General features: G+C 40.8%; 1 protein-coding gene across 1 annotated transcript in view; it reads left to right on the plus strand.

Moving 5' to 3' along the window:
• The window catches only part of LOC126094461 (katanin-interacting protein-like), a 338,835-nt gene that overhangs the window by 82,115 nt on the left and 232,039 nt on the right, over window positions 1–24,681 (plus strand). Inside the window, exons 4-5 of the mRNA XM_049908844.1 lie at window positions 382–605; window positions 21,777–21,974. Of these exons, the coding sequence (XP_049764801.1) occupies window positions 382–605; window positions 21,777–21,974 (422 nt within the window). The remainder of the gene's footprint in view (window positions 1–381; window positions 606–21,776; window positions 21,975–24,681) is intronic.

Genomic DNA, 24,681 nt, shown 5'->3' on the forward strand with positions numbered 1-24,681 from the left:
AATGTCAATGCATAATATAGTTTACGTTGTGCTTATCACGTCATCTCACTTAATAACTGCCATTATCACATGTAGAAGCAATGCAGTACACCAACGTACATTATTATGCATTTGATTATGTCAACAAGGTAGTCAAAATGATTACTGTATTGTAAATTAACAACGTTTGCCATTGTTCTGTATCACATGTACAAACAGTGTACTAAAATGATTCTTGGACAAATAAATAAATAAATATCTAGTCATTTACTTGTCAAAATAGTAGTTATCTTTCAAAAGTTTATGTATGCTCACAAGCCTGAAAAGTAACAGTGTAGTGTAGTAATACAAATATTTACCATTCTATGTTGTGTATGTTGACAGTGTTTTATTTTTTATTAGAAGTGCCTGTGTCTTCTGAAATACCAGTTTTGGACAAAGAAATTGCACAAGATGCCAAAAACAAGGATAAACCAACACTGTCGTCAGATTTTATTATACCAGAATTGCCAGGAGGCACTCACTTAGCAATAAACATAAAAAGCACATGGGGTGATCGCCATTACCTAGGGCTCAATGGCATTGAAATATTTAGTGAGAATGGTGAGCCAGTGGATATACAGAAAGTGAGTTTGTAATTGTTTCTGTTTTCGTACATATACTAATCCTCCATTTATTTTGCTATACTTTTTGTTATACTTTTATGATAACAACTGGTAGTCCACTACTTTCATTTCTTATAAGATTGAAGGATGCCCCTATGATGAGGCTTACAAGGAGAGGTCCCCAATGGTGTGATCAGCCTTTTGAAACCATCTGTACGGTTATGTAGGTCAAGATCCCAGGTGTCACACACTGCAGCCATACACCATTGTGACAGACAACAGTGTAAAAAAAGTTGCATATATATTTGGTGTACATGATGTAATGGATAGGATAATAGTTTCTCATGTAGGAGCTTTGAATCTCATCAGGTGCAATAAATTTTATTTTTTATTTTTAAATATTTATCGAAATGATTGATCATCATTTTTATTCAGTTAAGTGATTTAAATGTAATTTTTTATTTCCGTTCCTTTGTTACATAGTTTTAAACATAATATCAACTTGTTCATCTGTGTTATTTTGTCTGTAGTGCAGTAGGTATTTAGGTTATGTTTTAAATGTTGTAGGATGGTTACTGTGCAAAAAAATTGCACATCTGGTAACAATTTTTCACATCTTTGCAAGGTCAATATAAGTAGATGATTCTGTCTTTTGCTTTTTAACTGATCCATCAGAATTTTCAAATAATTGAATATTATAATGTATAAATATAATTAAATTCATATTCACAAAAATTCCTGTTGGAAAAAGAATGATGTAAAGAAGAAATGAAACAAATGAAAAAGTTCGTTCTGTGATTAAAATAATGTGAAAAAGAAATGGAAATAAAAATTTTCATTCAAACCAATTAATTGAATGAAAGTAATGATTAAAGTCATTTCAGTAAAGATTTAAAAATAAAAATGTAGCACCTAATGAGATTCAATCCCACAACCTCCTGTGTGTGAAGCTACTAACATATACACTACACCATGCAACCCATGTATATAATATAGCTTTTTAATGTTATTGAGCATCATGGAAAATTCCAAAATTTTTTTTCGTCATTAACTCACAAACAAGGGCCCACTACAGTAAATAGCTGCAGGGTGTGATACTTTGGATCTTAACCTACATAACCATAAAGATGATTTCAAAAAGTCGATCTCACCACTAGTTGTTGTTGCTGCATCTGGGGGGCACTCAACATCATGGTCAGCAGTGCCCGTATGCTGACTTTGTGAGGCCCCACTGCTGGTGGCCTCTCCTTGTTAGTTTCTGAGACATTCACTGAGAAGGAAAGGAGGCATTTGATTTTCATGTGTCAGAGCTCCCGAATCCTTCAGTCTGTGTGGGCAGGAAATTTATTTGATGCATATGTTCTATTTTAGATTTGGACCAACAGGTACTAAACATTATTTTTTAAAATGTTTTTCTCCTTATCACCTGTAAAAGTACAGCAAACAGCAACAGTTTTGCACTCTTTTGCCTGTTGCCCACTTCCATTGACCTTTACCAGCCTTAGGGCCAAGAGTATAAATGTTACTGACTTGAGATTTGTTTTGACCTTAATTCAGATACTGAACTCATTTCAGGAATCCATTCTGTTTGTGTCACACTAAACTTATATCGATTGAGCAAGATTCAGTTTTATCTGAATTCACATGGAATATGCTTGGCAACACTACTAAAATCTGCTGTCAACACTATTATTGCACTTCAACAGCAGAGATTCATCTTACATGATAGGTACACAGTATTTGTTATCAAAGATGTTGTGTTGTAAAAACATCTGCACAGCCAGAAAGATATTTATTCCTGGAAATTGTTTTGCGTCAGTATAAAGATACATAGAAGGCAAACAAACTGGTGAAGTTACTGTGCCAACAAAGAGAAGGTATGGACAGAAGTTTCTGTTGACTTTTATTCACAAAACATAGGGACAAATCATGACTGGAAAAGTTTGAGCATGTGTTATGAAAATATGAAAGAAAGGAACAAGAGAGCAGTTGCACACTGCTAGGTATAATTTTTAGATGCACTTTACAACTATTATATTTCATTTTTATTTAGTTACAACAGCTGTGAAAATTTCAGTACAAATAGTTTCAAAACTTTTTAAGATTGAATTTCAGCAATATTTCCACTCTGTTGAGAGTGATGTAAACATCGCATATTGCTTGCCTAGTCATTGCTTAATTTCACGAAGAGTTGTGAATGCTTCTGGGCCACACACTATTCAGATGGTCATAACAACAGCACAAAAATCCCTGTAGTGAATGTACCTGTCAGACCTACAAAATACATATCACTGATTTTGTCTCCTAATGTTTCTGCTATTCTGGTCCAGACAATATAATGGTGCCACTAACAAAGAAATGCTAAAAACAACAAAATTACTATAATGTCTCGGTAATTAATGAAGTTGTGAAAATGCTTTGGTGTTTGTTTCATTTGACACTAGATACTGTTCATCCAGATGGCACAAGATTGCAAATATTTTTAATAAGTAGGAAGTTACTTTAGGTGAAAAAGTTAGGTGCCCCATCTTGCTTACAAAGAAACTATCTACTACTGGGTGGCTGACGATAGAGGTAGCTGTTAGAAGAGAGACTGAGGGAGGGGGATTTCTGCAGTGACAGTCTGTGAGCCCATATGTAAAGAGATGCATGCATACTCTACTAACTTTTATTTTGTGTGCCTGTGGTGGATTATTTTGTGTGTGTTATAAGGAGCAGCACAACTTTTATAGATGAGCTGCAGCAATTGACACCTTTGTTTTCATTGTTTTATCATGCCTTTTGCCTTCAATTTCTCATGAGTGGGAAACCTTTCTATGTGAGGTAGAACTGGCCTCCACCCAAAGGCTAATTTGAACACCACAGTGCATTATTAGGCATGCTCCTGTTGAATGTAATGAGCCTTTGCCCTCCATTAACCTTTTGAACTGAGATAGGAAAACCTACAGTTTAATGTGAACGTTGTGTGACGGTGTAGTTCCGCATTTACATTAATAGGTAATTAGCATTGTACATCGAATTTGTATACCATTGGGTCTGTCTTCCTCCAACCATTACATATTTGAATTGATGTCTCATGTATGGCTCCTGCCTCTGCAAGACAGCCATAAATTTGTTTCCAGAGAGTGTGTGTTGATATGAAACTTCCTGGCAGATTAAAAGTGTGTGCAGGACTGAGACTGAAACTCAGGACCTTTGCCTTTCGTGGGCAAGTGCTCTACTATCTGAGATACCCAAGCATAACAACTCATCCTCACAGCTTTACTTCTGCCAGAACCCTGTCTCCAACCTTCCAAATTTCACAGAAGCTCTCCTGCAAACATTGCAAGACTAGAACTTCAGGAAGAAAGTATTTTGCGGAGACATGGCTTAGCCACAGCAAGGGGGATGTTTCCAGAATGAAATTTCCACTCTGCAGCAGTGTGTGCACTGGTATGAAACTTCCTGGAAGATTAAAAGCTCAACAACCTGTCCTCACAGCTTTACTTCCACCAGAATCTCGCCCCCTACCTTCCAAACTTCACAAAAGTTCTCATGTGAATCTTGCAAGACTAGCACTTCTGGAAGAAAGGATATTGTGTAGACATGGCTTAGCCACAGCCGGGGGAATGTTTCCAGAATGAAGCTTCTACTCTGCAGCTGTGCGTACGCCGATATGAAACTTCCTGGCAGATTAAAACTGTGTGCCGGACTGAGACTCAAACTCGGGACATTTGCCTTTCGCTGGCAAGTGGTCTATCATCTGAGTTTGGAAGGTAGGAGATGAGGTTCTGGCAGAAGTAAAGCTGTGAGGATGAGTCGTGAGTCATGCTTGGGTAGCTCGGAAGGTAGAACACTTGCCAGCAAAAGGCAAATGTCCTGAGTTCGAGTCTTGGTCCGACACACAGTTTTAATCCACCAGGCAGTTCTCATCTCAGTGCACACTCTGCTGCAGAGTGAAAATGTTATTCTGGAAACACCCCCTAGGCTGTGGCTAAGCCATGTTTCTGCAATATCCTCCAGAAGTGCTAGTCTTGTAAGGTTTGCAGAAGAGCTTCTGTGAAGTTTGGAAGGTAGGAGATGAGGTACTGGCAGAAACATAAATTTGTTGTTCGCCAGTGGAATCAGCATTACTCCTGTTGACGTATTTTGAACTCCACTTCCAACAATATTGTGAAAAGGATAGTTGGTACTCACCATGCAGTGGAGATGGTGAGCCGCAGATAGGCGTAACAAAAACTGTTTGGCAGTCTTTTTTTTTGTGCCTGTCTGCGACTCAGCATTTCCACTAGATGGTGTTTAGTAACTAGCCTTTTCTTAATATTTTTGCTATCCCATCATGATTTTGCATTGTTTGAATCCCACTTCCTGCTGGAGATGAATACAATCATATCAGCTGAATTCCTTGCTCACGACACCTACTTTTAGTGTGAGCATCTATGAGGACATCACAGGCTAAGGGTCACCAGAAGAGCCTGGTGAACAATTACAGCTCAACCCTCTCTATATCTCTCATGGATTATTATTTTGCATGAGAGGTCAATGAATACAGCCCATGTTTGCTGTAGGAGCAGGCAGATGATGCCTGGGAACTGATTAAGCAGCATAGTGTGAAGTTTAGTTTTCTAGGCGCAGTTTAATAGACTGTGAAAGTGGAAGAGAAATGTCAGAACACTCTGAGGACATGAGGAGTTTGTATTATGAATTCCAACTTCCACCATTGGTATTGAATAATATATTGAATTGAATAATATATACTGAATAATATATAATATATTTGAAAAATTAAAAAAAGGCTGAATACACAAGAAGTTATATTACTGTCTCTCTGATGTCACTCATCACTAGTCTGCCAAGTCTTCTGTCCTGTCATTGTCAGAGATGTGTGTATGCAACTTCACCCATTCACGATCATTGTCAGTAGAGTATTTTCAGTCATTCACTGGCTGTCTTGTTGCCATGATTTGCGGGCGTGCCTCCCACTGAGACATTGAGCAGTGGGCATGGCTTATTTTGTTGTCAGTCCTTTCTCTTCAGCCCCAGCCAGCTCCAGTGAGGTGAACAGAACTCTCTCTTTTTCACCAGAAACAATACACCACTCATCTGCTCAGCAAAGAGTTGTTAAGTATGCAAGCCTCTAGAAATAGAGGTCAGTGGAATAATTAGTGTTCCAATAACCTTTTGCCCAACTTAAATGCTCTCAATATTCCAGTCAATCACCTTACCTTCTTATTTCCAAAGAAAAAAAAAAGTTTTTTCTATTAGCATATTTTATTTTATATAACCTGTTTTCTACTCCATAAATCTGGTCATTTGTATTTACATTCTACATCTACACTCATGTTCATACATTAATAATAATGTTGATACATGATGAAACAACACTCTGAAATGCGGTTTGCGGGTTTACATCACTTCGGGGTATGACCTTTGGGTGCATTTGATCTGCGGTTGTCGCACGGTGGCGCTGGCAGCAGTCCACGTATGCAGAGGTGTGTTGGTGCATGTCAGAGTATGGTGCAGTGAGCAAGTGTGCAGACGTTTCCAGACGTGCTAATGGTGACTGTGTGTGTTGAAAATGGCTCAAACAACACATATTGATGACGCTATGAAGGGTAGAATACTAGGGCGACAGGAGGCTGGTCAAACACAGCAGGTCGTAGCACGGGCCCTCCGTGTGCCACAAAGTGTGATCTCAAGATTATGGCAACGATTCCAGCAGGCAGGAAATGAGTCCAGGCACTACAGTACGGGACGTCCACAGTGTACAACACCACAAGAAGACCGATATCTCACCATCATTGCCCGCAGACGGCCATGGAGTACTGCAGGTAGCCTTGCTTTGGACCTTACTGCAGCCACTGGAACAATTGTCTCCAGACACAAAGTCTATAGGCAACTGAACAGACATGATTTATCTGCCTGGAGACCTGCAAGGTGCATTCCAATGATCTCTGGTCACAGGAGAGCCCGTAAAGCCTGGTGTCAAGAACACAGTTCTCAGACTGGATGTTCGCGGACAAGTCCAGGTATAGTCTGAACAGTGATTCTCGCCGGGTTTCTGGCATGAACCAGGAACCAGTACCAACCCCTTAATGTACGGAGGTCATGGTTTGATGGTGCATATGATTAGTGCACGTACACCCCTGCGTGTCCTTGACAGAAGAACTGTAACAGGTCAGGTGTACCGGGACATTATTTTGCACCAGTATGTCCACCATTTCAGGGGTGCAGTGGGTACCACGTTCCTCCTGCTGGATGATAACGCACGGCACCACCAAGCTGCCATTGTGGAGGAGTACCTTGAAACAGAAGATAGCAGGCAAATGGAGTGGCCTGCCTGTTCTCCAGACCTGAACCTCATCGAGCATGTCTGGGATGCTCTCAGTCGACATATCACTGTACGTCTTCAAACCCCTATGACACTTCAGGAGCTCCAACAGGCACTGGTGCAAGAATGGGAAGCTATACCTCAGCAGCTGCTCGACCACCTGATCCAGAGTATGCCAACCCGTTGTGCGGCCTGTGTACGTGTGCATGGTGATCATATCCCATATTAATGGTGGGGTACATGTGCAGGGAACAGTGGCGTTTTGTAGCACATGTGTTTCAGGATGGTTTTCTCAACTTACCACCAATACCGTGGACTTAACAGATCTGTGTCGTGTGTATTCCCTATGTGCCTATGCTATTAGTGCCAGTTTTGTGTAGTGCCATGTTGTGTGGCATCACATTCTGCAATTATCCTTAATTTATGAGCATGAGTGTTCATCCGCACTCTACAAATCACTGTGAAGTGCATAACAGGGGTACACCCGATTGTACCAGTTATTAGGGTTTCTTCCTGTTCATTCACATATGGAGTGCGGGAAGAATGATTATTTAAATTCCTCTGTTCATGTTGTAATTAATCTAATCCTGTCCTCACAATCTGTATGTGAGCGATAAATAGGGGGCTGTAGTATATTCATGGAGTCATCATTTAAAGCTAAAGCTGTTTCTCAAAACTTTGTAAGTAGGCGTCCACTGGATTATTTACGTCTATCTTCAAGAATCTGACAGACCAGTTTCTTCACCATCTCTGCGGCACTTTCCCATGGGTCAAACAAATCTGTGAACATTCATACTGTGTTTCTCTGGCTACTTCTATATCCCCTGTTAGTCCTATTTAGTAGGGGTCCCTTACAGTTGAGCAGTGTTCCGGGATGAGTCGTATGAATGATTTGCAAGCTATCTCCTATGTAGACGGATTGCATTTTCCCAGTGTTCTACTAATAAGTCGAAGTGCACCACCTACTTTATCCAGAACTGAGCCTATGTGATCGTTCCATTTCCTATCCCTACAAAGTATTACAACTAGATATAGTATTGGCTGATTCCAGCTGGGAATAATACAATTTTTCATTTTGTGTAGTGCACATCTCTAAACATTTAAAGCAAGTTGCCAATCTTTGCACCACTTTGAAATCTTATCAAGATCTGACTGAATATTTATGCAGCTTCTTCCAGACAGTACTTCACTACAAATATAGCATCATCTGCAAAAAGCCTGAAGTCACTGTTAATGTTGGTGACAAGGTCTCTGATATACAACAGGAACAGTAAGGGTCAGAACACACTTCTCTAGGGCACACCCGAAGTTGCTTCTACATCTAACAATGAATCTCCTTCCAAGATAACGCGTTGCTCCCTCCTTACCAAAAAAATCCTCAATCCAGTCACAAATTTTGCTTGACACTCCATATAATCATACTTTTGACAGTAAGTGTAGATGTATTGGGTCAATAAATGCTGCATCTACCTGATTGCCTTGATCCAAGTGTGAGTTGGGTTTTGCATGATCGATATTTTCAGAAACTATGCTTTTTGGAATGGAGGATGTCATTCTGTTTGATATACATCATTATGTTTGAACTCAGAATGTGCTGTAAGATTCTACAACAAATTGGTATGAAGGGTACTGGATGGTAGTTTTGTGGATCAGCCCTACTACTTTTCTTGTAAATGGATGTGACCTATGTTTTCTTCCAAATATTTCTCAAAGGGCTCTATGATAGACTGTAGTTAGAAAGTTAGAAGAGGAGCTAACTTAGCCATAAATACAGTGTAGAATCTGACAGAGATTCTTGAGCTTTGTTCAGTCTTAACAATTGGAGCTGTTTCTCAACACCACTAATACTAACACTTGTTGCATTCAGCTTTTCAGTGGTATGATCATTAAATTGGATCAATGTTTCTGAGTTTTCCTCTGTAAAGGAATATTTGAAAACACAGTTTAGCATTTCAGCTTTTTTTTGCTACCCTCAATTTCACTTCCTTTCTCATTCGTGAATGACTGGACACTAATTTTGGTGCCGCTAACAGCCTTTACATATGATCACAATTTCTTTAGGTTTGTGAAAAATTGTTTGACTGTATTCTGCTATTGCAGTCATTGAAGGATTCATGCATTGCCCTCTTGATAGCCAAATGCATGCCATTAAGCATCTCTCTACCTGTAGCCTTATGCTTTGTTTTACACGTGTTATGTAGGAATCTCTGTGTCTTTAGAAGTTTATTTGCAGTGGGTGTATACCATGGTGTGTTTCTCCCATTATGAGCAGTTCTACTGGGTACTTATCTATCCAGTGCATGGTCAACTGTCCTTTTAAACTTGAGCCTTGGTTCATCAACATGTACCTGTCCTGTGCTGAGAGTTTCAAGTCCCACACTGAGATATTACACTGCTGCTTTTTTTAAACAAGGTTAATGAACACAATCTGTCTACATGTTATAGGTGTCTTTCGTACTTTGGTATTATTGTTGCCACAACCACATATGGACATCCTCAAAGAGGCCAGGTCTCTTTGTTGCCATTAGACCTAATATATTTCCATCATGAATGGGTATGCAAAATCTTTGTTGTAGGTATTTTTCAGAGAAGGCATTTAGTAATGCTTCACAGGATGTCTTGTCACACCCACCCCTGGCAAAACTGTGATTTTACCATTTGATTTTTGGTTGATTAAAGTCTTCACTGATGGTTACGGTAAGATTGGGGAGCTTACATACAAGTGAACTGAGGTTTTCTCTACGTGTTTCGGTCATACCAGGATGTGAGTCTGGTGGGCAATAGAAGGCTCCAATTACCATTTTATGCCCACCATGATACTGAGTCATGCCCAAATATTTTCACATGCAGCCTCAATTTCTATCTCTGTGGAACTTACTCTTGCCTGTAGTGGGCATTCTCTTGGACCTGACTTCATACTTTTGGGTATTCCACAGCTTTCATTATCAGGACTAAATGGAGGGTCAGCTAATCTAAAAAAAAATCCTTGTGTGCACTCCACACACAGTTACTACATAGGTAGCAGCCTCTGATATGTAGTGCTCACCCAACCCATTCAGGGAGCTGAGGAAGTTGCAGCCTAGCTTTTCACAAAACCCTTGAAGTCTCTGGTTAAGTCCTTCCCAACTCAAGACCTGGGTGCCATGATCAATTCTGGGGACAGTGCTCCAAATCGTGAGCTTCATTGAAATTCCATGCACAAGGCTGTTATTCTCAGCCTTAGAATCAGTCTCTGGATTGATTGAAGTATGACCTCAGAGTCCAGATGACGGGCATTGTTTGTTTCAGTGTGTGCTACATCTGCAGTTGGTTGCACCCTGTTCGCTCAGTGGCTGCTGGAATAGCGTCTTCAGCAAGTTGGAAGAGGGCCCCAGGCATACGCACTAAGTGCACCTGGTGTTCCTTCATGTCTTTTCCTGCCATTTGCCATTTGATACCCAGTAATCATTAAAACAACTGTTAGGATAAGAGAGGTAATACATAACTGTTTCTCTGTAGCCCATCTGTGTGTCATCTCTGCTCAAAATTTGGGGTTGTTAAGAAGAATATTAATTTTATCTTTGTTGTCTTTGTCTGTTGTCTGGAGTCCAACTGCTTTAAGATTTTGCTGAATTTCTTGGATCCAGTGTTCTCAATTATTCTTTCTAAGATTTCCCATCACAAGTTGTTGTAAACTCCTGTTCTCCTGCATTTGTAAGGTCTCAAAGAAATAAGAGATTCTTTTCTTCTTCAATATGCTGTTGATTGGGTCAATTTCTCAACAGATAGTTCCATTGGGCAGGATTTTCCAGGCTCATTTGATCTGGCATTTTTTATTTATGCAAGTTCTGATGATACTTCTTTCAATTTTGAGGAGGTGATCAGTTTCTCTTTCAGTTTTGATTCAAAACAGTGTTTTGCAAGCATAAGTAGCTTCCGGGTGAGTTACAGTTTTGTAATGTTGGATCTTAGTGTCTATTGACAAACATTTGACCACATGTGAAAATGAGCTTTTTTCTTTTTTTGTGTCATCAGTCTTCTGACTGGTTTAATGCAGGCCACAATGAATTTCTGCCTTCACCAACCCCTTCATTTCAGAGTAGCACTTACACCCTACATCCTCAGTTACTTGCTTGGTATCTTCCAATCTGTGTCTTCCATTAAAGTTTTTACCCTCCACAGCTCCCTCTAGTACCATGGAACCATGGAGGTTATTTCCTGATTTCTCAACATGTCTTATCTTCCTGTCCCTTCTTCTTGTCAGTGTTTTGCATATCTCATTCTTATCTTATTAGTCCACCTAACTCTTAACATTTTTCTGTAGCACCACATCTCAAGCCGTTCTATTTTCTCTTGTGTTCTGATTTTCCACTATCCATGATTTACTACCATACAATGCTATGCTGCAAACGTTCATTATCAGAAATTTCTTCCTAAAATGTAGGCCTATGTAGACTTCTCATGGCCAAGAATAACGTGTTTGCCTGTGCTTTTTGTATCCTCCTTGCTTTATACATCTTGGATTATTTTACTTCCAAGTAGCAGAATTCCTTAACCACATCTGCTTTGTGATCACCAATGTTGATGTTAAGTTTCACACTGTTCTCATTCTTGTAACTTTTCATTACTTTTTCTTTTTCTGGTTCACTCTCAGTCTATGTACTGTACTTACAAAACTTTCATTTTTAGTCATCAGTGAATCTTATCATTGGTATCCTTTCACCAAAAATTTTCATTCTTTGTCATCAGTGAATCTTATCATTGGTATCCTTTCACCCTGAATTTTAATCTCACCTTTCTTTTTATTCTGTTTATCCATGTTTCTTTCCCACTTAAGTTGCGCCTAATGATTCCTACAAGATATTTATAATGTAGAACTATGTTAATATTTTCTTTGTTTATGAAGAGTTTGCTTATACACTGGGGTTTCAAGATTTTGATCTCAGTTTTCTCGGAGGAAACTTGTAACTCTTTTTATTTAAGACAATTTTTTGAAAGCGATGCTCTGGGCATGAATTTCTTCCATGTCGAGAGCTAAGACAGCTAAATCATCTGCGAACCCTAGGCTTTGTGTTCTTGTGGATGATTTTGCTCCAGTTTTGATTTTAGATGTGTTTTCTTTTGCCAACTCTTCATTATGTAATCAGTTATTTGTATTTTCTGCTACCAGTCGCTATTATTTGTTTAGTGTTTAGTTTAACTTATTGCAACATGTTTGAAGCAAGTTCTGCTCATCTTTGGGCATTTATACATACAGAAAATTGTTACTTAAAAACAAAATGGCTTAAGCTAAATTAACATAGGACTTCTCTTTTATTGTTCACCACTGGTGTGGCTGTTGGGGTATTTGGAGGGGGAGGTGGGACAGTGATTGGTCAGAAATTGATGTCCAGTGATGTCTTCTGCTGGTCAGGAGCTGTGTCTTGTTTATTATGACTGATCCAACATCCTTTGTGAGATGCAGATAGTTTTTCATCATTGTTATGGTGTGAAAATTGTGTGAACACTTTTTTACATGACAGTTATTCACTTACAGTTTTGGCATCCCAAAGCTTAGTTTGCAAAACAGCAGAAGACATCACTGGACATCAGTTTCTGGTCAATCACGGCCCCTCTCCCTCCATATACCCCAAGAGCCACACAAGCAGTGAACAATAAACAAAAAGCCCTATGTTAATGTAGCTTAAGACATTTTTTTAAGTAACAATTGTCTGTATGTAAAAACACGTGACTATGAGCAGAACATGCTTGAAATGCATTGGAATATTTTAAATTGATGATATGAATATAATAGAGGGAAACATTCCACATGGGAAAAATATATCTAAAAACAAAGAAGATGTGACTTACCAAACGAAAGCGCTTGCAGGTTGATAGACACACAAACAAACACAAACATACACACAAAATTCAAGCTTTCGCAACCAACGGTTGCTTCATCAGGAAAGAGGGAAGGAGAGGGAAAGACGAAAGGATGTGGGTTTTAAGGGAGAGGGTAAGGAGTCATTCCAATCCCGGGAGTGGAAAGACTTACCTTAGGGGGAAAAAAAGGACAGGTATACACTCACATATACACACACATCCATCCGCACATACACAGACACAAGCAGAAATTTTGGCCTTTACAAATGTTTGCTTGTGTCTGTGTATGTGCGGATGGATGTGTTTGTGTATGCAAGTGAATACCTGTCCTTTTTCCCCCCTAAGGTAAGTCTTTTCGCTCACGGGATTGGAATGACCCCTGACCCTCTCCCTTAAAATCCACATCCTTTCGTCTTTCCTTCTCCTTCCCAAATTTAGCCAGAATGACCACAAGTAACTTTATTATGTAATCAAGGGCTCCATTGAAATAGCAGATTGTCTAAGACCTGTCTTTATTGTGAAAGCTTTTGAAATTTCTTCCCTGAAACTTTTCCTTGGAATTTGTTTTGGTTAAAATTAGTTTGATAATTTTTATTTATTTTGAATGAAGACCATATGACATGAGGCTTTTTAAAAGAGTGGGTCTATGGATATTATCATATAATGGGAAATCCAGGATGAATGTAACAATATTGTGAAAAGGAAAGTTGCTATTCACCTTATAGCAGAGATGATGAGTCACAGATAGGCGCAACCAAAAGACTGTCAAATATAGCTTTCGGCCAGTAAAGCCTTCTTCAAAATTAGATGACAAACACACACATAAACACTCACACAAACACAACTCACACACACATGACTGCAGTCTCAGGCAACTGAAGCCGCACTGTGAGCAGCAGCACCAGTGCATGATGGGAGTGGTAACTGGGTGGGGATAAGGAGGAGGCTGGGGTGGGGAGGGGGAAGGATAGCAGGGTAGGGCTGACAGACAGTGCAGTGCTGTTGGGGAGTACGCAGGGAGTAGGCGGAGAGAGGGTAGGGCAGCTATGTGCAGTTGGGAGGTTAGATGTAGGGAATTGGAGGGATGGGAAGGGAGAGGGTGGCGAAAAGGAAAGAAAGATTCAGTATGATGGTGGACTGAGGGCTGTATAGTGGTCAAATAGGAGGGAACATAGGTCATATTACAGAGAAAGTACCCACCTGTGCAGTTCAGAAAAACTGGACTTGATGGGAAGGATCCATATGGCACAGGCTGTGAAGCAGTCATTGAAAAGAAGGATGTCATGTTTGGCAGCATGCTCAGAAACAGGATGGTCCACTTGTTTATTGGCCACAGTTTGTCGGTGGTCATTCATGTTGACAGACAGCTTGTTGGCTGTCATGCTCTCATAGAATGCAGCACTGGTTGCAGCTTACCTTGTAGATCACATGACTGGTTTCACAGGTAGCCCAGCCTTTGATGGGATAGCTGATGTGTATGGCCGGACTGGAGTAGGTGGTGGTGGGAGGATGTATGGGACAGGTCTTGCATCTAGGTCTATTACTGGGGTATGAGCCATGAGGTAAAGGATTGGGAGAAAGGGTAGTGTAGGGATGGACGAGTATATTGTGTAGTTTTGGTGGACGGCGGAATACCACTGTGGGAAGGGTGGGAAGAATAGTGAGTAGGACATTTCTCATTTCAGGGCATGCCGAGAGATAGTTGAAACTCTGGCAGAGAATGTAATTCAGTTGCTCCAGTCCAAGGTGGTACTGAGTTTAGAACAAAATGCCCCTCTGTGGCTGGATGGTGGGACTTTTTGAGGTGGTGGGAGACTAGAAAGATAAGGCATGGGAGAGGTAATTACAGTTTGCAAAGGCTTCAGTGAGACCTTTGGTATGTTTCAAGAGGGACCGCTCGTCACTGCAGATGCAACAACCATTGATGGCTAGGCTGTATGGAAGAGACTTCTTGGTATGGAATGTATGACAACTGTCAAAGTGGAGGTATTGTGGGTGGTTAGTAGGTTTTGATATGGACGGAGGTACTGATGTAGCCATCTTTGAGGTGGAGGTCAATATCTAGGAAGGTAGCTTGTTGGGTTGATTAGGACCAGGTGAAGCAAATGGAGGGTTGTTGAGGTTCTGGAGGAATGTGGGCAAGGTGTCCTCACCCTCGATCTAAATCGCAAAGATGTCATCAATGAATCTGAACCAGGTGAAGGGTTTAGGATTCTGGGTGTTGAGAAAGGATTCCGCTAGATCGCCCTTGAATAGGTTGGTCTAGGATGGTGCCATGTGGGTGCACATAGCCACACCCTGGATTTGTTTGTAAGTAATGCCTTCAAAGGGAAAGTAATTGTGGGTGAGGATATAGTTGGACTTGCTCATGGCCTGTGTTATTTACGTAATTTTTCGCATTTTTCCACCACCATGGATTATTGTTCCTTCCATCTACATTAATACAGAAAACTTTCCTCATCCCTAGGCAGAACCCAGTTCCACATACTGTTACTGAATTGCTGCTTGGCTCATGGAATTCCCCCAGATGGCCTTACCATCAAATTACCCACCTCCGGCTGTCACCCCTCCTTCCACAATGACCTCCACCTGTTCAGATTCCACCAATCCTTAGCCCTCACCAGCATAGTCTTGCAAAACCATATCAACCAAGTCCTAGAGCAACATGCATAATGCCACCTCAAAAAGTCCTCCACCCTACTCACTTCCAACTCCCACTTTGGAGTACCACTGTCCATCCCCTCTACAACATCCTCCAAACCTTCTCCATGTCCTCTCATAACTGACAAACCCTTTCTTGCAGACCTACTACATTTACCCCACTCTACAAAACTACCTCCCACCACCACTCAGAATCCAGAACCTAAACAGACCTGAAACGCAGTCATGACCCTTTCCTCCAGAAGCCTTAGCCGCACAGAAATTCAGTCCTTTCCAGAGACCTCACCTTTTGCCCCACTCCTAAATTCAATCGTGCAGCCTTGTCCTACCAATCAGACTCAACCAAAGACCAATGTTGATCCCAGCCTAACTCAGTTCACTCCTCCATCCAACCGTGATCCATCCCCATTACCCCCAAATCACCCCTTGTTAAATTTACCACAATTTCTTAACCTCAAACCTTGCATCACCATCATTCTGCAAATCCTTCAACATGCAAACTAACCTTGCCGCCACAGAAAGAACCCCAGTGCACCATCTAAAAACTGATCCCGACCCTATAGTCCTACCTGCGGATAAAGGCTCCACCACTGTTGTTTTCAACTGCAAGGATTATCTTGTAGAAGGACTCCACCAGTTGTCAGATACGTCCATTTAAAAACTTTGCCACATTGATCCCATTCCAGAAATCCAGCTGTACCTCCAGTCACTCCTCAAACCCTTACTACAATCCCTGAACCTCTCCCCTACCACTACCCACACTCCTACCTTCTACATGCTTCCTAAAGTCCATAAACCCAACGACCCACAATGCCCCATGGTGGGCGCTTACTGCGCCCCCACTGAGAGAGTCTCTTCTCCCATAGACCAATACCTTCAGCCTGTTACCTGGAGCCTACCCTCCTATATAAAAGATACCAAACATCTCCTCTTCCAACTCTTCACAATTCCTATCCCTTTATCACACATTGCCATGCTCGTCACTATTGATGCCACCTCTCCTTACACTAACATCCCTAGTGCCTATGGCCTTACTGCCATTGAACACTACCTTTCCCAATGCCCAACGGATTCGAAACCAACAACCTCTTTCCTAGTTGCCATGACCAACTACATCCTCACCCACAATTATTTCTCCTTTGAAGGCATTACCTACAAACAGATCCGGGGCATGGCTATGTGCACCCACATGGCACCATTCTATGCCAACCTATTCACAGGCCATCTAGCAGAATCCTTTCTAAACACCCAGAATTCTAAACCCTTCACCTGGTTCAGATTAATTGATGACATCTTTGCATCTAGGATTGAAGGTGAGGACACCCTGTCCGCATTCTAAAGAACCTCAAAAACTTCTCCTCCATTTGCTTCACCTGGTCCTACTCAACCCAACAAGCCACCTTCGTAGATGTTGATCTTCACCTCAGAGATGGGTATATCAGTACCTCCGTCCATATCAAACCTACTAACCCCCAGCAATACTTCTACTTCGACAGTTGCCACCTGTTCCATACCAAGAAGTCTCTTCCATACAGCCTAGCCACCCGTGGTTGTCGCATCTGCGGTGACGAGCGGTCCCTCTCGAAATATACTCAGGGTCTCACTGAAGCCTTCGCAAACTGTAATTATCCTCCCAACCCTATACAAAAACAAATCTCCTGTGCCTTATCTTTCCAGTCTCCCACCACCTCAGAAAGTCCCACCGTCCGACCACAGAGGAGCATTCCACTCTAAACTCAGTACCACCTGGGGCTGGAGCAACTGAATTACATTCTCCGCCAGGGTTTCAACTACTTCTCGGCATGCCCTGAAATGAGAAATGTCCTGCCCACTATCCTTCCCACTCCTCCCACAGTGGTATTCCACCGTCCACCAAAACTACACAATATACTCGCCCAACCCTTTACCTCTTGGGTCATACCCCTGTAATAGACCTAGGTGCAAGACATGTCCCATAATCCTCCTACCACTACCTACCCCAGTCTGGTCACAATCATCACCTATCCCATCAAAGGCAGCGCTACCTGTGAAACCAGTCATGTGATCTACAAGGTAAGCTGCAACCACTGTGCTGCGTTCTATGTGGGCATGACAACCAACAAGCTGTCTGTCCACATGAATGGCCAGTGACAAACTGTGACCAAGAAACAAGTGGGGCACCCTGTTGCTAAGCATGCTGCCAAACATGACATCCTTCATTCAGTGACTGTTTCACAGCCTTTGCCGTATGGTTCCTTCTACATCTACTTCTACATATATACTCCGCTAGCAACCAAGCGGTGTGAAGGCACGATTCGCACCAAAGTCATATTCTGTTCCACTCGCGGATCACGTGAGGGAAAAACGACCGTCTGAACGCTTCAGTACGAGCTCTTATTTCCACTATCTTTGAATGATGATCATTGTGCAATTTGAAAGTTGGTGGTAATAATATATGCTCTACATCCTCGGTGAAGATTGCATTTCGGAATTTAGTGAGCAGCCCCTTCTGTTTAGCGCGTCGTCTATCTGCAACTGTGTCCCACTTCAAATTGCTATGAGATTTGTAACACTCTCACGATGGCTAAATGTACCAGTCATGAATCTTTCCTCTCTTCTTTGGACCGTCTCAATCTCTTGAATCAGACCCAACTGGTAAGGGTCCCATACAGATGAACAATACTCCAAGACTGAACGAACTAACGTATTGCAAGCTATTTCCTTTGTTGAAGGACTGCATTGCTTCAGGATTCTACCAATAAACTGCAATCTAGAGTTTGCCTTACTCGTTACTTGTGTAATCTGATCATTCCATTTGAGAACATTTTGAATAGTCACACCCAGATACTTGACTGTTGTTACCGCTTCCAAAGACTGATCATTTATTTTGTACTCATACATTAAAGGGGATTTTCGCCTTGTTATACGCACTAGGTTACACTTACTAATATTGAGAGATAACTGCGAGTCATTACACCATGCATTTATTTTCTGCAAATCCTCATTGATTTGTTCACAACTTTCGTGTGATTCTACTTTTCTGTAGACTACAGCATCGTCAACAAACAGTCTAAGGCCGTTGTCAGTACCATCAACCAGATCGTTTATGTAAATCGTAAAAAGCAGAGGACCTATTACGCTGCCCTGGGGCACACCTGGTGTTACTCTTGTTTCTGTTGAAGTTACCCCATTCAGGATGACATAGTGCTTCCTGTCTGTTAGAAAACTTTCTATCCAACTGCATATGTCATTGGATAGACCGTAAGCATGCACATTTTGTGGCAAGCGACAGTGCGGAACTGAGTCGAATGCCTTTCGAAAGTCGAGAAATATGGCATCAACTTGGGAGCCGGTATCTAGAGCCTGTTGTATATCATGCACAAAGAGGGCTAGCTGTCTCTCGCATGACCTCTGTTTCCTAAAACCATGCTGGTCTCTGCAGATGAGCTACTCAGAGTCTAGAAAGGTCATTATGCCTGAACACAAAATATGTTCTATGATTCTACAACAAATCGATGTCAGTGAAATTGGCCGGTAATTATGTGCATCCGATTTTCTACTCTTTTTATAGATTACTATGACCTGAGCCTTCTTCCAGTCCCATGGAACTTTCCACCGTTCCAATGATCTCTGATAGATGACGGATAAGAATGGTGCTATATTTGTAGCATAGTCAACTTCAAGAAGAATATAATAATTCCAAGAAGAATATAATAATTCCAATCCCAAAGAAAGCAGGTGTTGACAGATGTGAAAATTACCGAACTATCAGTTTAATAAGTCTCAGCTGCAAAATACTAATGTGAATTCTTTACAGACGAATGGAAAAACTAGTAGAAGCTGACCTGGGGGAAGATCAGTTTGGATTCTGTAGAAATGTTGGAACACGTGAGGCAATACTGACCCTATGACTTAGAAGCTAGATTAAGGAAGGTTCAAACCTGCGTTTCTAGCATTTGTAGACTTAGAGAAAGCTTTTGACAATGTTGACTGGAATACTCTCTTTCAAATTCTGAAGGTGGCAGGGGTAAAATACAGGGAGGGAAAGGCTATTTACAATTTGTACAGAAACCAGATGGCAGTTATAAGAGTCGAAGGACATGAAAGGGAAGCAGTGGTTGGGAAGGGAGTGAGACAGGGTTGTAGTCTCTCCCTGATGTTATTCAATCTGTATATTGAGCAAGCAGTGAAGGAAATAAAAGAAAAATTCGGAGTAGGTATTAAAATCCATGGAGAAGAAATAAAAACTTTGAGGTTCGCCGATGACATTGTAATTCTGCCAGAGACAGCAAAGGACTTGGAAGAGCAGTTGAACGGAATGGATAGTGTCTTGAAAGGAGGATATAAGGTGAACATCAACAAAAGCAAAACAAGGATAATGGAATGTAGTCAAATTAAGTCGAGTGATGCTGAGGGAATTAGATTAGGAAATGAGATACTTAAAGTAGCAAAGGAGTTTTGCTATTTGGGGAGCAAAATAACTGATGATGGTCAAAGTAGAGAGGATATAAAATGTAGACTGGCAATGGCAAGGAAAGTGTTTATGAAGAAGAGAAATTTGTTAACATTGAGTACAGATTTAAGTGTCAGAAAGTCATTTCTGAAAGTATTTGTATGGAGTATAGCCATGTATGGAAGTGAAACATGGACGATAAATAGTTTGGACAAGAAGAGAATAGAAGCTTTCGAAATGTGGTGCTGCAGAAGAATGCTGAAGATTAGATGGGTAGATCACATAACTAATGAGGAGGTATTGAATAGGATTGGGGAGAAGAGAAGTTTGTGGCACAACTTGACCAGAAGAAGGGATCGCTTGGTAGGTGTTCTGAGGCATCAAGGGATCACCAATTTAGTATTGGAGGGCAGCGTGGAGGGTAAAAATCATAGAGGGAGACCAAGAGATGAATACACTAAGCAGATTCAGAAGGATGTAGGTTGTAGTAGGTACTGGGAGATGAAGAAGCTTGCACAGGATATAGTAGCCTGGAGAGCTGCAACAAACCAGTCTCAGGAATGAAGACCACAACAACAACAACAACAGTAAACTCCTTCCAACCAACACCAGCTTTTCTGAATTGTGCATGTGGGAACTTTCCCTGCAATCTATCCTACATTCCCATAACCCTCCTGCCCTCAACATTCATTAGTCAACTGTCCTCTCCGATTCAGCCCCTTCTCTGTTTCCATTCCAGCGCTACACAGCCCTCATTCTCCACCGCACCCAGTCTTTTTACTTATCTCCTTTTCCACTATCCCTCCTCACCTCTTCGCTGCCCTTCATCTAATCTCCCGTCTGTACATAGCTGCCCTACCCTCTTTCCACCTCACCCCTGCGGACTCCCCAACAGCATATCACTGTCCAGCACCCCTACCCCACTATCCCTCCCCTCTGCACCTCAGCACCTCAGCCTCCTCCTTACCCACAACCGATTGACACTTCCATCATGCACTGCTGCTGCTGCTCACAGTGTGGCTTCAGTTGCCTGAGACTGCAGTCACCTGTATGTGTGTGTGTGTGTGTGTGTGTGTGTGTGTGTGTGTGTGTTGCGTGTGTGTTGCATTTGCGTGAGTGTGTATGTGTGTGTTTGTCGTCTGATTTTGATGAAGGCTTTGCTGGCCGAAAGCTATATTTGTGACACTGTTTTGGTTGTGCCTATCTGTGACTCAGCACCTCCACTGTATGGTGAGTAGCAGCTTTCCTTTTCACAATATTGATGTTATCGTATGTTTTTTTGAAATCTGTGACTGAAATAGAAAACAGTTTCCACCATACCCTGATTATATATTTTGTATAGTTATTGTAACTATATTTATTATTATTATGTAATGTGATAATTCAGTTAAGAATTACAGTTATCTTTAGTAATTTCTTGCATTGTTTCAAGGGAATCAGACTTTTGGTTAGCCACACTGTAGTCCAGATGTGCAAGGACTTCTTGAAACTGTTAGGTGTCAATGTTTCTACATTGATCTATATTGAATTTAAGGCTGTTACTAAAATTAAGTTTGATTAATGTCAACTCATAGAGTTAACATGTTGCCTCGTAACCATGAACAAAAGTTTGTCAGTTAGTCTATATTAATTGTGATTGACATATGTTTATCACAAGCCAAGTTGTCACATCTGTTATTAATAAATCATCATCCCACCCTTGTTGATTCGTATAGATGCTGCTCGGCTCTTAAATAACTGCACAACTTAGTTCTACAATGTGTGATTCTTAAGATTTTGAGTCATGTGAAGTATCAGTAGTAATTTTAAGTGAGTAGGATATCAATTTATTGTTCTTCCATGTTGAATGTGTTTCTTAAAAACTGTAAACAAATTATTGAACTGTTTCAGTTCATGTAGTAGCGTGCATAATGAATTTTTTCTAATCTTTTACTTGTTTCCATTGTAGATATCGGCAGATCCTGCTGACATAAACATTCTCCCAGAATATGGTAAGGATCCACGTGTCGTTACAAATTTGCTCGATGGTGTTAATAGAACACATGATGATATGCACCTATGGTTGGCACCATTCACTCCAGGATCAAACCATTTTATATACATAAGTTTCAAACAGTACACACAAGTGGCTATGATACGTATCTGGGTGAGTATGGCGAAAAAAAGTTATTTAGTACTATTTGCTGACAAAGTCAAATTTAAAAGGCTGAAGATCTGAAAGTTTCACTAGTATTCTGAAAGAGTCACAGGCATTATTCAGTAAGATCACAGACAGTTTCTTTAGGAGGATTTCATACTTGACAAGCTTGACAGGAAGTGTGTCAGTGTTCTTAAGGAAATTTATTTGAAGTCTAAGGATTTAAGAAAAGTTGAACTACAGCAACAGGGGAAAAAAATATAAAGATAACAGAAAATCTTGGGTGTATGCAGTGGACCCCTGATTATAGACAACCCTTATGTTGAGGAGCATATAGACATGTAAACAAGTACAACATTACACAGGCTCACTTTTGGGGAACATGGTGACCATCTTGTAATTTTAATTTTTATTATGTATTTCATCCTCTGGACACACAAGTGGTATCATGGATGGTTTCGACTTAGTATCATATCATCATCAAATGATTTTAATATGTTAGTAACAACAACAGAATGTAAGAGAAAGCAGAAAGTATTAAAAAGAAAAGAATGGAGAAAGAGAGTGATTGGAGATTATAAATAAAAAGTGAGAGGATGGATGGCAGTAGAGCAAAATAGATCAGGATGCCAAGAACCAAAGACATCTTGGAATCTCTACATGAGTGTTGGTTAAACAGATTAATTTTACCTGACCGATTAAACTAAAGTGTTGCTTCTATACGCAAAACCCTCTAGCAATGAGTTTCATAGAGCTCATGATAATGAGGAAAGCTGGGCTCTACTTTCAAGTCAACTGGTAATTTGCAAACATGTTCTCTCAAGTCTCTAGTCCCTTTTTTACAAAGTGCAGGATGGACATTGTGCTACGCGCTGAGAGCATAAGGCACATTTTACTGTGGAATCAAAAACTGGAAAATCCAGGATGGGATAATAACAGTATTATGAGAAAGATAGATTGCTACTCACAATATAATTGAGATGTTGAGTTGCAGACAGGCACAACAAAAAGACTATTAAACAAGCAAGCTTTTGGCCAAAAAGACTGCTTCTGAATTAGTCAAAAAACACACACACACACACACATTCACCACGCAAACACAACTCTCTCTCTCTCTCTCAATCTCTCTCTCTCTCTCTTTCTATCTCTCTCTCTCTCTCTCTCTCTCTCTCTCTCTCACACACACACACAGACACACACATACACACATGCATGACCATTGTCTCTGGCTGTCAAGGCCTTGGCAGCCAGAGACAGTGGTCATGTGTGTGTGAGTTGTGTTCGCGTGAGTGCTTGTGTGTGTGTGTGTGTGTGTGTGTGTGTGTGTGGTGTTGTTGTTGCTGTTGTTTTGTTGTGAGCTTCAGTCCAAACACTGGTTTGATGCAGCTCTCCGTGCTGCTCTATCGTGTGCATGCTTCTTCATCTCCAAATAACTACTGCAACCTACATCCTTCTGAGTCTGCTTAGTGTATTGATCTCTTGGTCATCCTCTACGATTTTTACCCTCCACACTGCCCTCCAATACTGAATTGGTGATCCCTTGATGCCTCAGAACATGTCGTACCAACCGATCCCTTCTTCTAGTCAAGTTGTGCACAAATTTCCCTTCTCCCCAATTCTATTCAGTACCTCCTCATTAGTTACACGATGTACCCATGTAATATTTAGCATTCTTCTGTAGCACCACATTTCGAAAGCTTCTATTCTCTTGTTGTCTAAACTATTTATCGTCCATGTTTCACTTCCATACATGGCTACACTCCACACTTTTCTTCCAGAAAAGATTTCCTGACACTTAAATCTATAATCGATGTTAACAAATTTCTCTTCTTCAGAAATGCTTTCGTTGCCTTTGCTAGTCTACATTTTATATTCTCTACATTTTATATCCTCTACATTTTATATCCTCTCTACTTTGACCCTCATCAGTTATTTTGCTCCCCAAATAGCAAAACTCATCTACTACTGCTTCAATAGTGTCATTTCCTAATCTAATTCCCTCAGCATCAACTGATTTAATTTGGCTACATTCCATTATCCTCGTTTTGCTTTTGTTGATGTTCATCTCATATCTTCCTTTCAAGTCACTGTCCATTCAATTCAACTGCCCTTCCAGGTCCTTCATTGTCTCTGACTGAATTACAATATCGTCAGCAAACCTCAAAATTTCAATTTCTTCTCCCTGGATTTTAACTCCTACTCCAAATTTTTCTTTTGTTTCCTGTACTGCTTGCCCTGTGTACTGATTGAATAACATTGGGGACAGGCTACAACCTGTCTCAATCCCTTCCCAACCACTGCTTCTCTTTTGTGCCCCTTGACTTATATAACTGCCATCCGGTTTCTGTACAAATTGTAAATAGCCTTTCGCTCCCTGTGTTTTACCCCTGACACCTTCAGAATTTGAAAGAAAGTATTCCAGTCAACACTGTCCAAAGCTTTCTCTAAGTCTACAAATTCTAGAAACATAGGTTTGCCTTTCCTTAATCTGTCTTCTAAGATAAGACGTAGGGTCAGTATTGCCTCACGTCTTCCAAACTGATCATCCATGAGGTTGGCTTCTACCAGTCTTTCCATTTGCCTGTAAAGAATTTGTGTTAGTATTTTGCAGCCGTGACTTATTAAACTGATAGTTCATTAATTTTCACACTTGTCAACACTTGCTTTCTGTGGGATTGGAGTTATTACATTCTTCTTGAAGGCTGAAGGTATTTCG

Source organism: Schistocerca cancellata, chromosome 8, assembly GCF_023864275.1.
Source record: "Schistocerca cancellata isolate TAMUIC-IGC-003103 chromosome 8, iqSchCanc2.1, whole genome shotgun sequence".
NCBI classification, from domain to species: domain Eukaryota; kingdom Metazoa; phylum Arthropoda; class Insecta; order Orthoptera; family Acrididae; genus Schistocerca; species Schistocerca cancellata.